Source organism: Mesocricetus auratus, unplaced genomic scaffold (assembly GCF_017639785.1).
Source record: "Mesocricetus auratus isolate SY011 unplaced genomic scaffold, BCM_Maur_2.0 Super-Scaffold_100676, whole genome shotgun sequence".
Classification (NCBI taxonomy): domain Eukaryota; kingdom Metazoa; phylum Chordata; class Mammalia; order Rodentia; family Cricetidae; genus Mesocricetus; species Mesocricetus auratus.
This window is the reverse complement of record NW_024429266.1, coordinates 68,899,245-68,911,367: the sequence shown is the minus strand read 5'-3', so window position 1 is coordinate 68,911,367 and position 12,123 is coordinate 68,899,245. Positions and strand designations below refer to the sequence as shown.

Below are 12,123 nucleotides of genomic sequence, written 5' to 3'. Positions count from 1 at the left end.
TCTGTCTCTCTCTCTGTCTCTGTCTCTCTCCTCTCTGTCTCTCTCTGTCTCTCTCTCTCTCTCTCTCTCTCTCTCTCTCTCTCTCTCTTTCAGAATTGAGCCCTGGGCCACAAACATACAAGGCAAATGATCTGCCTTTCAGTGGTAATCTCAACTTCCTATGCATTTTCTTTCTCCCGATTTGGAACCCTGAATACAATAGGGAATAAAAAGATGTAGTGAACTGAATGATGTCAAATTCGCCGCCATTCTGACCTTGTACTTCTCATATGCTTTTTGCCGCTCCTCACTGAGCTCTTTTCTACACTTTAAAGATGTGTGATCTTTACCAAGATGCACCTGCCTGCAGAGGAAAAATAGAAACAAAAACAACTTCCGGAAACCATCAGCAAATGTCATCCTTGCAATGAGTGTTCTAGCTATATTTTTATAACCAAGAAGGAATGGGGAAAAACTGGAAGCAGTCACTTCTGGGGTGAATAATATGTCCCATGAGAAATGAAGATTTTCACAGGTGGTGGTGGTATTATGCCTTTAATCCCAGAACTTGAGAGGTAGAAGTAGGCGGCCAGCCTGGTTTACAGAGTGAGTTCCTGGACAGATGGAGCTACACATAAATACCCTGTCTTGAAAAACCAAAACTAAAGGAAGAAGAAAAGAAGAGGAAGAAGAGGAAGGAGGAAGAGGAGGAAGAAGAGAAGGAGGAGGAGGAAGAGGAGAGAAAAGGAGGAGGAGGAAGAGGAGAGAAAAGGAGGAGGAGGAAGAGGAGGAGGAAGAAGAGGAGGAGGAAGAAATCCTATCTTCTAGTGGCTTATGCTAAAATGTCTATAAATTAATGCAACAAGGGCCTGAGAGATGGTTCATTCGGTCAAGCGTTTGCTTTGCAAGCATGAGGGCCTGAGTTCAGTCCCCAGGAGCAGAAGCCTTACACAAAAAGCCAGGAGTGGTGGTATGCTCTTGTACTGAGGAGGTGCAGACAGATCCCATGACAGCCAACCCAGCCTGCTTGGTGAGCTCCAGGCCATCGAGTGGCCCTGTCTCAGAAAACAAGGTTGGGGCTAGAGAGACAGCTCAGTGGTTAAGAGCACTGGCTGCTCTTCCAGAGGACCGGGGTTCCATTAGTAGTCCCCACATGGCAGCTCACAAAGGACTGTAACTCCAGTACTAGGGGGATCTGATGCCCTCTTCTGGCCTCCACTGGTAACACACATGCCCCAACAAACATGCAGGCAAAACAGGGTTACACATAGAACAAAATAAGCAAATCTTTAAAACAAACAATATAAGGTGGATGGCACCTGTGGGGCAATACCTGAGGCTTACTTCTAGTTTCCACAATCTCACTCGCTCTCTCATACTCACAGTCACACAACACTCAGTCTATCTTACACACATACTCACACACTCAGTCTCTTACACACACACACTCTAACACACACATTCTGTCTCTTCCCTCACAAACACATTCACACACACACTCACATCCACACATACTCTATCACACACACACAAACACACTTATACTTTCTCTCATTCTCATACATTCACACACACACACACACACACCCGCACCCCACACGCACACACGCACCCCCACCCCCCACCCCGAATGCTCAGCATCACTAGTAGTCAGGGAAATACAGATCTAAGACATCCAAAGCAACAGGTGTTGCTGAGGATGTAGAAAAGCTGCGCCTCTCCAGTGTTGCTGATGAAAATGAAAAACAGCTGAGTGGTTAAAATGTGGTATACTACACAATGGAATATTATTCAGCCACAAAAGGTGGACTATGCCCCATTGGCTAGTACGTTAATTTAGTATCTATTTTCAACTGTAAGTTAGAAGAGATTAACGATCAAACATGGGCAGGTGAGTTGGCTTAGTGCCACCAAGCCTGACATAGTGAGTTCACTCTCTGGGACCTATAGGTGAAAGGAGAGAAACAACTCTCGCAAAGTTGTCCCCTGGCCTCACAGGTGTGTCATAGTATGTATCATCACATACAACTTCCAAACAAATATGTTTTAAGTTTAAATACACGATTTAAGAAGCCAAATGTGTCTCTAGGAAAAAATAATGGGGCATGCGCATTATCGTTGACCTACTGAACACATGACAAGGGTCGTGGGGTTTATAGTTTAAACTAGTACGAAAAGAAAAGGTCCATTTGACCCCAGAAACACAAGAATGCTTCTCCCTGAACGTCTGCTGCCAGGGCTGTCCCCAGCTGCTCCCACTGCATGGGGGCTGGGGTGGCAGCCACAGCTGGCAGGGAGGAGGGGCCAAGCCTCGCACAGTTCACTGTTATCCTGCCCTGCTGCTGTGCGTAGGAAACACACGTCTTAGTTACAATAATTTATTTCTAATAGCCTCCTATTCTGAGCTAGAAACGCCAGCTGAGGAGAAGGAATAATTGAATTCACCAAGGGAGTTTATCAGTAATTGCACGTCATTGGGTCTCCTGCGTCAAAGGCCATCCCCTAAAAGCAGTCACCCTGTCACTTGATACACATTATCCCTCAGTATTTACCACTTAAGATGGTTCTCGCTCTCTTCTAGGATGTTCTGTCTGACTTTCTGTTCGAAGAGCGCCTCCTTCATCTGTCTGGTTTTGGAGGTTTCGTCACCCTGATCCATGACTGCAGGCAGGAGTGGGCAGAGATCATGGCTGTAATCAAATCAGTCACTTACCCAGACAAACACAATTGTGTTTCTAACCATGTCGCCTAACAGACAGCTAACTGAGTTTTGTTCATAAATAATAAACGTGGCTGGACACATTTCTTTCTTATTTTGCCCCAGGGACTGGTTTATGGCAGACCAAGTGGCAGTTACCTTGTTTCAATTCCTTAATCTTCAACTTCCCTGGCTCTTGGTTTAGGACGGTTGCCACGGCGAATGGATTGGACAGATCTGTTGGAAACCGCAGGTCCTGGTACTCGATTTCCTGAGGACCAAGGCAGGAGGGATGAGTTCTTTTGTCCCTGCCTTTCCATTGCACTGGGGTGCCTCCCCTGCCCCCCAACATACCTTCAACTTCCGAGGCCTGGCCTTTGTGGGAGTGTGGTAAAAGTGTATATAATTTGTTTTTTCTGGAGGAACATTTACTTTCCTAGAACGAGTATTTAATCTCTTGAACTCTTCTAATCTGGAGTTTAAAACAGATGGGAAGTTAGTGTATAATGCAACAGTTTAAAGGTTTATTTTATTTTATGGTTGTTGACTGCATGTTGCCTGTGTACCCCAAGAGGCCAAAAAGAGTGCACCTGATTTCCCAGAGTTGGAGTTACAGACAGCTTTGAGCTGTCATGTGGGTGCTGGGAACTGAACCCAGGCCTTCAGCTAGGCCAGCCAGTGTTCTTAACCACTGACCCAGCTCTATAACCCCCAGCTCAAGGTGTTTGTTTTTGTGTTCTTTCTGATAAAACTATCACTTGTGCAACAATATTATAACTAAACTAAAAGAAGTTTGTGTGTCAAAAGGAGTCCATGGAAACAAATTTCATATCAGTCTATTCATATATAATCACATACATGTGTATATGTCCTTATATATGCATATATATATATATGCCAGTGATTGCCTTCCTTCCCATTCTTAAAAAATACATGTGTGTGTGTGTGTGTGTGTGCTCTCCTGCGCGCGTCATGACATTCATGTGGAGGTCAGAGGACAACAGTAACTCTCCTGCTCTGTGGGTCCCAGGTGTGCAACTCAGGTTGTCAGCCTTGGCAGCAAGCACCTTACGTGCTGAGCCATCTCTCCTTTGCATCTCTCATGAATATGACAAGCAGAAGCGCAGCAGGCTAGGTATGCTCTGGTGGTCCAGCGTAATTTATTTCTAGCCTGAAGCTCTTCAACAGCTTAAGCTGATTATTTTAGAAACTATGACTTCAATTTACCTTCCTAGTAAACGAATACTTATGCTCTTTGGAAAACAAAAACAAAACTGGGGTGGGGTTCTAGCTAGGTTGGTAGGACACCTGCCTCTATGCTTTGGAGCCTTTTTTGTAGACTCATCTTGTAGTACAAATGTTTTTGTAGTGCTGGGTTGAACCTGGGGCTACGTACGTGCCAGGCAAAAGACCAAAGGCCGGCATCCACTCCCAGCTTTAAAGACAAACTTCTGGGGGTGTTACAGGAGAAGAGAGAAACTTTGGATTCTTGTTTGTTTAAAGGCAGGTTCCTGCTGTGTAGCCCAGGCTGCCTTTGAACTCATGATCTCCCCACCTCAGCCTCTTCAGTGATAAGATTCCAAATGTGCACCACAATGTTCATAAATGGATTGGATTTCTGGTGAAGTGTTAAGAAAAAATTGGGGCTGTGGCGATAGCTCAGTTGGTAGAGTGCTTGTCTAGAATGCACGGTGCCCTGGATTCCATCCTCAGCAATATATAGACCAGGTACAGCGGTGCATGTCTGTAATGCCAGCACTCCGGAGATGGAGGCAGGAAGAATGTCAAAATCATCTGGGCTCCATAGTGAATCTGAGGCCAGCCTGGGCTACCTGAGAAGACAGAAACATGATGAAGAAGCCATACGGTAAGGCCATGTTGGGGTGGCAGGTTCCAGTGAAGACACATTCGTATGGCTGAGAGTTGAACTGTGAGATCCACAACTGAATTTTTATTTGTGCCATCCCGTACTGGATGGGTGTGAACGTGACAGTTACTTTTGCCTTCCCGTTAGCTGGAATTATTCCTGTAAGGAGAGGAGAGTGGGGGGATGTGATTTTATCAGTTACTTTTCTTGTGGCTGTGACAAAATACCCAACAAAAGCAGCTTAAGGAAAGGAGGGTTTGCTCTGGCTCACAGTTTGAGGGCTCACAGTCCACCATGGTGGGAAGTCATGGCAGCAGGAGTGTGAGGCCTCTGGCCACACGGCAGCCAGAGTCAGGAAGCAGAGAGATAGGTGCTGTGCTCAGCTCCCTTTCTCCTGTTTATTGTCTGGGACCCCAGGCTATGGAATGGGATGTCCCACTTTGATGAACCCATGCCCTGCCCAGTTTTTCCCCCTTCTGGCATTGCCAGGCAAGATTAACCATCACAGAGATATCTGCTGTGCTCACTAAATGCAGCTGATGAGGCAACACCAACCCCATCTTCCCAGCACAGCGTGGGCGTGCCTCTGCTCACTCTACAGTCTCTTCACCATGCACAGGTCTCAACTTCTGAGTGTCCACACAGACCTTACTTATCAGTGACTACATAAATCCTTTCCAACAATTATCTGATCGTGTAGTTATACAAATATGGCCAAATCCATCTGCATTAGTGCCTCAAATGTAAATTCCCAGAATGCTGACCCTAGAGTCAATGACCAGAATGCCAATGCTGTACGCAACATGGAAAACTAGGAACACACACCAAGGAGTTCTGGTTCAGATAGTTTTAATTCCTTGTGTTTTTCTGTAACTTTATTCTTTCCTCCGATTCTCCCTCCTCCCTCCCTCCCTCTCTTGATCCCTCCTTCCCTTTCTTTAATATTGGGTCTGGAGTCCAAGGCCTTATCCATGCTTGACAAGTTGCTCTACCACAAAGCTACACCCCCAGTCCCCTTCCTTTCAAATCTTCCGGATGAACTGGTGTTCCTTCTACTGTCAACAGCCCACTATGCCGTATTACTCCTTTGTATCTCTGGCACCAACTGGGCTTAGAACCCTGTGTGTCCTGGGGTTGTTAGGGTCACAGCCTGAGCCTTCACAGCCCTAACAAGTCAGGCTGTACCATTCATCCTCAATAAGTCATTAAAGAGACAAACTAATAGTGAAAAACAGAAAAAAGGGATTTAACCAGTGTACCTAGGAGAATGAAGAGGCCCAGTGACCCCCAAGTCCACCAATGGGATCCTGATATGAGGTTTAGACTTAAACAGAAGAGGTGTGCATAGCTAAGCTGTCCTAGTCAAGGTGTGGCCCATCACTGTCTCATGGCCATTCTCCTGCAAGGTAGTCTGATAGGTTGTCAGAATGCGTGACGTCTCTGTGTGGGTCCTACCTGAATGTTTCCTTCCAGGGAAATTGCAAGCATCTAAGATAGACACCAGCTCACAGCTATTCTGCCTACCTGAACCCCTCCTATGGTACTTTAAAAATGGGTAGTTAATAGTTTCTCAGAGAGGGAGGGAGAGACATTCTCTCCAGTGGTGTAGCCACTGCTCCTGTAAGCAACACTCATGAAACTCAGTGGGGCACAGACACGGGAGTAGAAGGGGGGCTGGCTAAGAAAAGCAGGATCAATGGGAGTGGTGGGAGACCAGGGAGAAAGTAGGGGTGAATGTGATCAAAATACATTACACACATGTGTGAAAATACCATCGTAAACCATTATATCTTATAAATAATACGGGAGCCTGGGCTTATGGTTCAGTGTGTAAAGTGCTTGCTGTAGAAACATAAGGATCTGAGTTGGGACCCCCAACACCCACGTAAAATCTGACAAAGCAAACGCATCTGTAACCCTAGCACTGGGAGGGGTGGAGACAGGAGGATGCCTGGAGCTCACAGGTCAGTCTAGCAGAAACAGTGAGAGACCCTGCCTCAACAGGTAAAGTGGGGGAACAATTAAGGTAGGCATCCCAGTGTGAGCATGCACACGCACTCGCGCACACATGCACTCTCGAGACACACACACACACACACACACAAAGTAGGCATTTGTTAATTTACTGAGCACAGACTGAGGTCACAATTGTTAAATGATGGCCACTATTGCATCTTAAGCCCAGGGCCATGTAGAAAGAGCCACCAGAGACAATGGATCTGCAGACCAACAGCAGATCACTTGGGTAGCTAATCCCAACTGAAGAGACTTTAATACCTTCACCATCATGTGGTCAGAACACCACCCTGTGGGATCTACAGATCATTCAAGACTTGAGGCCAAGGGCATCCTACTGCCTCACTCCAGCTTAAAAACTTAAAAATATAAGGACAAAGCTCTGGGGCGAGGATTAATTGACCTGGGGGATTAATTTTTTAAGTGTTCCCTACCTAGACATATTACATAAAGCCTGCTGTGAAGACATAGTCCAGGCAACCACAGTAAGCTGGCTTTTGTTTGTTTCTTTTTTTTTCCTGTTAGTGTAGCTCCTTCACTTGAACATGATGGTGGCAGACTGTGCAATGTTGACAGTTGTAAAACATGTGCCAAGTTTTGGTAGCTAATACTTGGCCAAAATTCATAGAGGCACAAAGGAGTGATATTTTATAAGCAAGAAAGGTATCCTCAATATTTAAGCTCAGGACTAGGGGTGTGGTTCAGTCTGTAGGGTGCTTACCCAGCATACACGAAGATCCCCAACCCTACACACCAGCATTACTGGTGCCAACACTCAGGAGGCAGAGGCAGCAGGATCAGAAATTCAAGGTTATCCTTGGCTACACAGTGACATCTAGGCCACCCTGCAAACAAGTGTGTCTGTGGAGCAGGCAGTAAGATGGCTCACTGTAAAGGTGAATTCTGTCGAGCCTGATGACCTAAGTTTGATCTCTAGACACAAATGGTAGAAGAGAGCAAACGAGAAAGTTGTCCTCTGCTCACAATGCGATCATATGCACGTACAAGTACATGGAATAAGTACATTGAAAAGTAATAGAAAAATGTAAAGCCCAAACCACTATTCTTGGATCCATTACAGATCACTACCTCCAACATAACCAGAAATAATGAATACCGTTAAGTCACAGGGCAGGAAGCTGGGTGCTAGATGCCAGGGCTCAGGAGATCACAGCATGAGGATCTCCAGGTCTAGGCTGGTCTGCACTACCTAGCAAGACAAACAACAGCAAACAACAAATAATAGTAACAAAAACTCAAAGCCAAGAAAGTCTTGGCTGCAGAGATGACGCAGCGGTTAAGAGCATTTGCTGCTCTTGTTGATGGCTTGTGTTTGGCTCCCAGCACCGACATCAGGCAGCTCCAGCTCTTCTGACCTCCATGAACACTGCATGCAGGTGGCATACATACACACAGATGCACACAATTACAAATAAAAATAAAGAGGGCTGTAGTTTATCAATGTAAGCGTTATGAAGAACATACAACAACATGGAACAATGAAGTCACTACCAGGAAATATTGCTGTGTCATTTGGTAGGTGATACGAATAAAGCAAACAAAGGTTCACTTAAATACATAAATGAAGTAATATAAACATGTACAGGGACACATTTAAATATGTAAATAAACTAAGAAAATATAGTCATGGGCAGTGACTAAAAGAAGACGGAAAATAAGAGTACATTGTTTCTTAGGGCAGTGATGGGGAAAACGTGTAATGATTGTCCCATATTGTCCTAGGTAGGGTTTCCATTGCTGTGAAGAGACACCATGACCACGACTACTCTCATAAAGGAAAACGTTTAATTGGGCATCGTACAGTTCAGAGGTTCAGCTCATTATCATCCTGATGGGACATGGTGGCATGCAGACAGACATGGTGCGGGAGAAGGAGCTGGGTTCCACAACTTGATCCGCACACAAGAGAAGGAGACTGTGTGCCACACTGGGCAGAGCTTGAACAAATAAGACCTCAAAGCCCACCCCAACCGTGACACACTTCCTCCAACAAAGCCACACCTACTTCAACAAAGCTACCCCTCCTAATAGTGGCACTCCCTATGGGCCAAGCAGTCAAACACTTTCCTTTTGAGACAGGGCCTCTCACTGCACACAGAGCTCACTGACTGGCTGTGTTATCTGGCTAGCAAGTTCCAGGGCTCCTGTCGCTGTTCCCCAGTGCTGGACTGTAGCAAGCACCACCACACCTGGCTTTTACGTGGGCGCTGGAGATCAAGGCTGACGTGTGCAGCAAGCACTCTGTTAACTGGCTTCTCTTCAGCCCTGCATGAGTCCTTCTGAACTTACGCTGTTGGCCTCAGGCACTCTACTGGGCACTTACTCCCTCTAACTGGAGCCCGCTCACCATCCCACCTCCTGGCCCCAGCCTTTGGTAACCACTGGTTTAGTCTCTGTTTCCATGAAATACTTTTTAAAAGTTGTCCTTTTTCGTTTTTGGAAACAGGGTCGTCTCTTTGCATAGTCCTGACTGTCCTGAAGCTCCCCATGTAAACCAGGCTGGCCCGTAACTCACAGAGACCCACCTTCATCTGTTTCCTGAATGCGGGAATTAAAGGCATGCATCAGCACAACTGGCCAAAACAAACAAACACACACAAAAAGAGGCAGGGACTTGTGTGTCCCAGGTCTTCACTCTCTGTGGCTGAAGGTGACCATGGGTGCCTGTCCATCCTGGTTCCATATCTCAACCGCTGGGATTACAGGTGTGCAGCTTTGCAGGGCTCAGGGTGGAACCCAGGGCCCCTTTCATGTGGGGCAAGCACTCTGTCAACCGAGCTACAGTCTATGAGACCAAACTTCTTAGATTCCACACGTAAGTGACATCACCTATGTTATCATAAGCTTTAAAGGTTTCCTCCCAGCAGCTCCGAAGTACAAAATATTCCCATAAGTTTTCATAGAGCCATTGAAGCCTCACGCTTGGAGACTTGTGTTTTAACCTTCTAAGAGTTAGGGTCCCACTGACTGTGGGGCTTGCGGCAAACTAACACCTCTGTAAGAGGCAGTTAACAGCTGTGTGGCGTAAAAATCATCTGCAAACAGGCTTTGATAAGTTCTAGCACTGGGGCTGTGGAAGAAGGCACCAAGGAGTCAGGCTCCCTCTCTGCCTCACAGTGGAGAGTCAAAGGCCATGGCCGTGGCCCAGAGCCTGGGTCAAGAGGGGTGGCCTCAAGGGTCACTGGGCCTCCATCACAATTCTCTTTGGTCGCCCAGGAACTCTGCGACTCAGCTTTAATGCCTTAACTGAGGCTCAGTTTTCTCATCTGTAAAATGGGACAAGGCTTAAAGGGCACACTGATCTGTGGGTCTGGAATGAGCGTTGGCGCATACCATACTCCCCAACCTTTAGGCCACACAAGCAAGCGGTAACTTAGGGTGGGTTCAGTTACCACTAACCTGTTTGGAAGAGGAAATGTGTCTGGAAACAATTTACACTTGACCCATTTTAGCCTCACACATTTTTGTGTGTGTGGGGGCATGCATGTATGTGTATGCAAATTTACATGTATGTGTGTGTGTGTGTGATGCATGTATGCGTACACATGTTTGCACATGTGTGTGTGTGTCCTCCAAGCATGCAGGCTTATTGTCATCAGGACTGGACTCAGAGTCACCATGTAAACACGGCTCTGAGTGTCCATGAGAGTGCTTCCAGAAATGTCTAGCTGGGGGTGAGAAGACCTGTCCTGGATGTGGGCAGTGCTGCTCCATGAGCTGGGACTCTGGGCTGAATAAAAACATCAGCTGAGCGCCAGAGTTCATCTGTGACCGTGAATGCCATGTGACCAGCAGCCTCACGTTCCTGCCTTCCCCCTGTCCCTCCCCTTTAGACTGTGAGACAAACAAACCCCTCCTTACACTGTTTTGGACACAGCAACAGAGAAAGCAACTTCTGTTCCAAGTTCTGCCCCTGACCTGGGATCACTGGGCAGTCGGGTGTGTGACGCCCCACCATCCTCACCTGACTTTGGCGCAATTGTAAAGGCCTGATGAGACCGCAGCAAAGTGATGTGGAACTCAAAATCCACGGGACAGCTGCACTGCAGGGGGATGACGAAGCTTTTGCTGCAAAACAAGCACAAGAAGGAAACGGGACACATCGTTCTCCTTTTTAACTTTCTTCAACTTACTTAGAAAGGACTAGAGACCCAGGGAGCACAGCAAGCAGCAGCAAGTGACACCCACTGAGAAAGATTTGCTTTGAGATGGGCTCTCATGTAGCCTCGGCTGGCACCAATTTGCTGCGCAGCCATGTCTGGTTCTGTTTCCCTGACAGAGGCAATTTAAGGGAGAATGGGCTTATTTCATCTCTCAATGTCAGGTTACAGCTTATTGTTGTAGAGAAATTGGGGCAGCTATACCCACAGCCAATAGCAGGGAGCAATGAAGCAATACACACCTGCTTGTGCTCAGCTCTCTGGATCCCTCTCACACAGTCCAGGGTCCCCTGCTTAGGGAATGACGCCCCCCACAGTGAACAGGTCTTCCCATATCAGTTAATGTAATCAAGACAGTTCCTGATAGACATACCCACAGGGCAACGTGATCTAGACAATCCAACATTGAGAGCCTCTTCCCTGGTGACTCGAGATTGTGTCACATTCAAAATTAAAACCAACTATCACACCGAGGATGGTCCAGAGTTTCTGAACTTTTCTCTAGCTCGTAAGTGCTGGGATTACAGGCGTGCACAGCCATGTGCTGAGGATGGAACCCAGGGCTTCCTGAGCATAGTGGGCAAACACTACCGGCTGGGCTCCATCCCTGTTCACACTCGGGAGAACTCCATTGTACTCACTGTAAGCGGAACTGCCAGGTTGGGAGAATCTGACTTCTTGGGAGGGACCCACCTGACCTACTCACTGTGGACTTCACCACACACTGGGCCTCGCCTGCCCTGGATTTGGAGTCCTATAAAGGTGGAATCATATGTGTAGGAATCTCATTGCTATCCCAGATTCACCACACACACACACACACACACACACACACACACACACACACACTGCTCAATAAGTATTTGTTTTCCAGTAAACATTTAGGGGCTTTGAAAATTCATTATCTTTAAAAAAAGTTGGTGAAATATCTGGAATAGTTCAAATATAAATATTTTTGAACAATTAAGATTTCTCTATTTATTCTTAAGAACTATGAACTATTTCAAAAGAAAGAAAGAATCACTGATTGACAGTCCTTGTCAATCTCTGTTCCTTTCTCCTTTGTAGGGGTGACCCATACAAGGGATCTTCTATCTAAAATCGCTATGTATTTAATAGTGTCACCGCAGGAGGAGGAGGCGGCTAGTCACATTGCATCTAAGTCAGGGAGGCAGATAGTGATGAGAGTTGGTCTTCAGCTTGCTCTCTCCTTTTTATTAATATGGGATGCTACTCCGTAGGATACTGCCACCCACAGGCAGGGTGGGTCTTCCCAGCTCAGTTAAATCCCTCTGGGAATGCTCTCACAGGCACACCCTGTGTGTTTTCTAGGTGGTTTCAAACTTAAGTCAGATTGCCAGTGCACTCAAGAACTCTCAAGA

At 46.5% G+C, this 12,123-nt stretch overlaps 1 protein-coding gene across 3 annotated transcripts in view; it reads right to left on the bottom strand.

Annotated features, from left to right (window-relative positions):
- Cfap221 (cilia and flagella associated protein 221) overlaps positions 1-12,123 on the bottom strand; it is a 74,884-nt gene that overhangs the window by 29,532 nt on the left and 33,229 nt on the right. For all 3 annotated transcript variants that reach the window (XM_040738605.1, XM_040738604.1, XM_040738606.1), the window contains exons 7-12: positions 10,546-10,649; positions 4,544-4,703; positions 3,032-3,149; positions 2,837-2,948; positions 2,532-2,640; positions 256-343 (exon numbers count right to left, since the gene is read on the bottom strand). In XM_040738605.1, the coding sequence (XP_040594539.1) occupies positions 256-343; positions 2,532-2,640; positions 2,837-2,948; positions 3,032-3,149; positions 4,544-4,703; positions 10,546-10,649 (691 nt within the window). The remainder of the gene's footprint in view (positions 1-255; positions 344-2,531; positions 2,641-2,836; positions 2,949-3,031; positions 3,150-4,543; positions 4,704-10,545; positions 10,650-12,123) is intronic.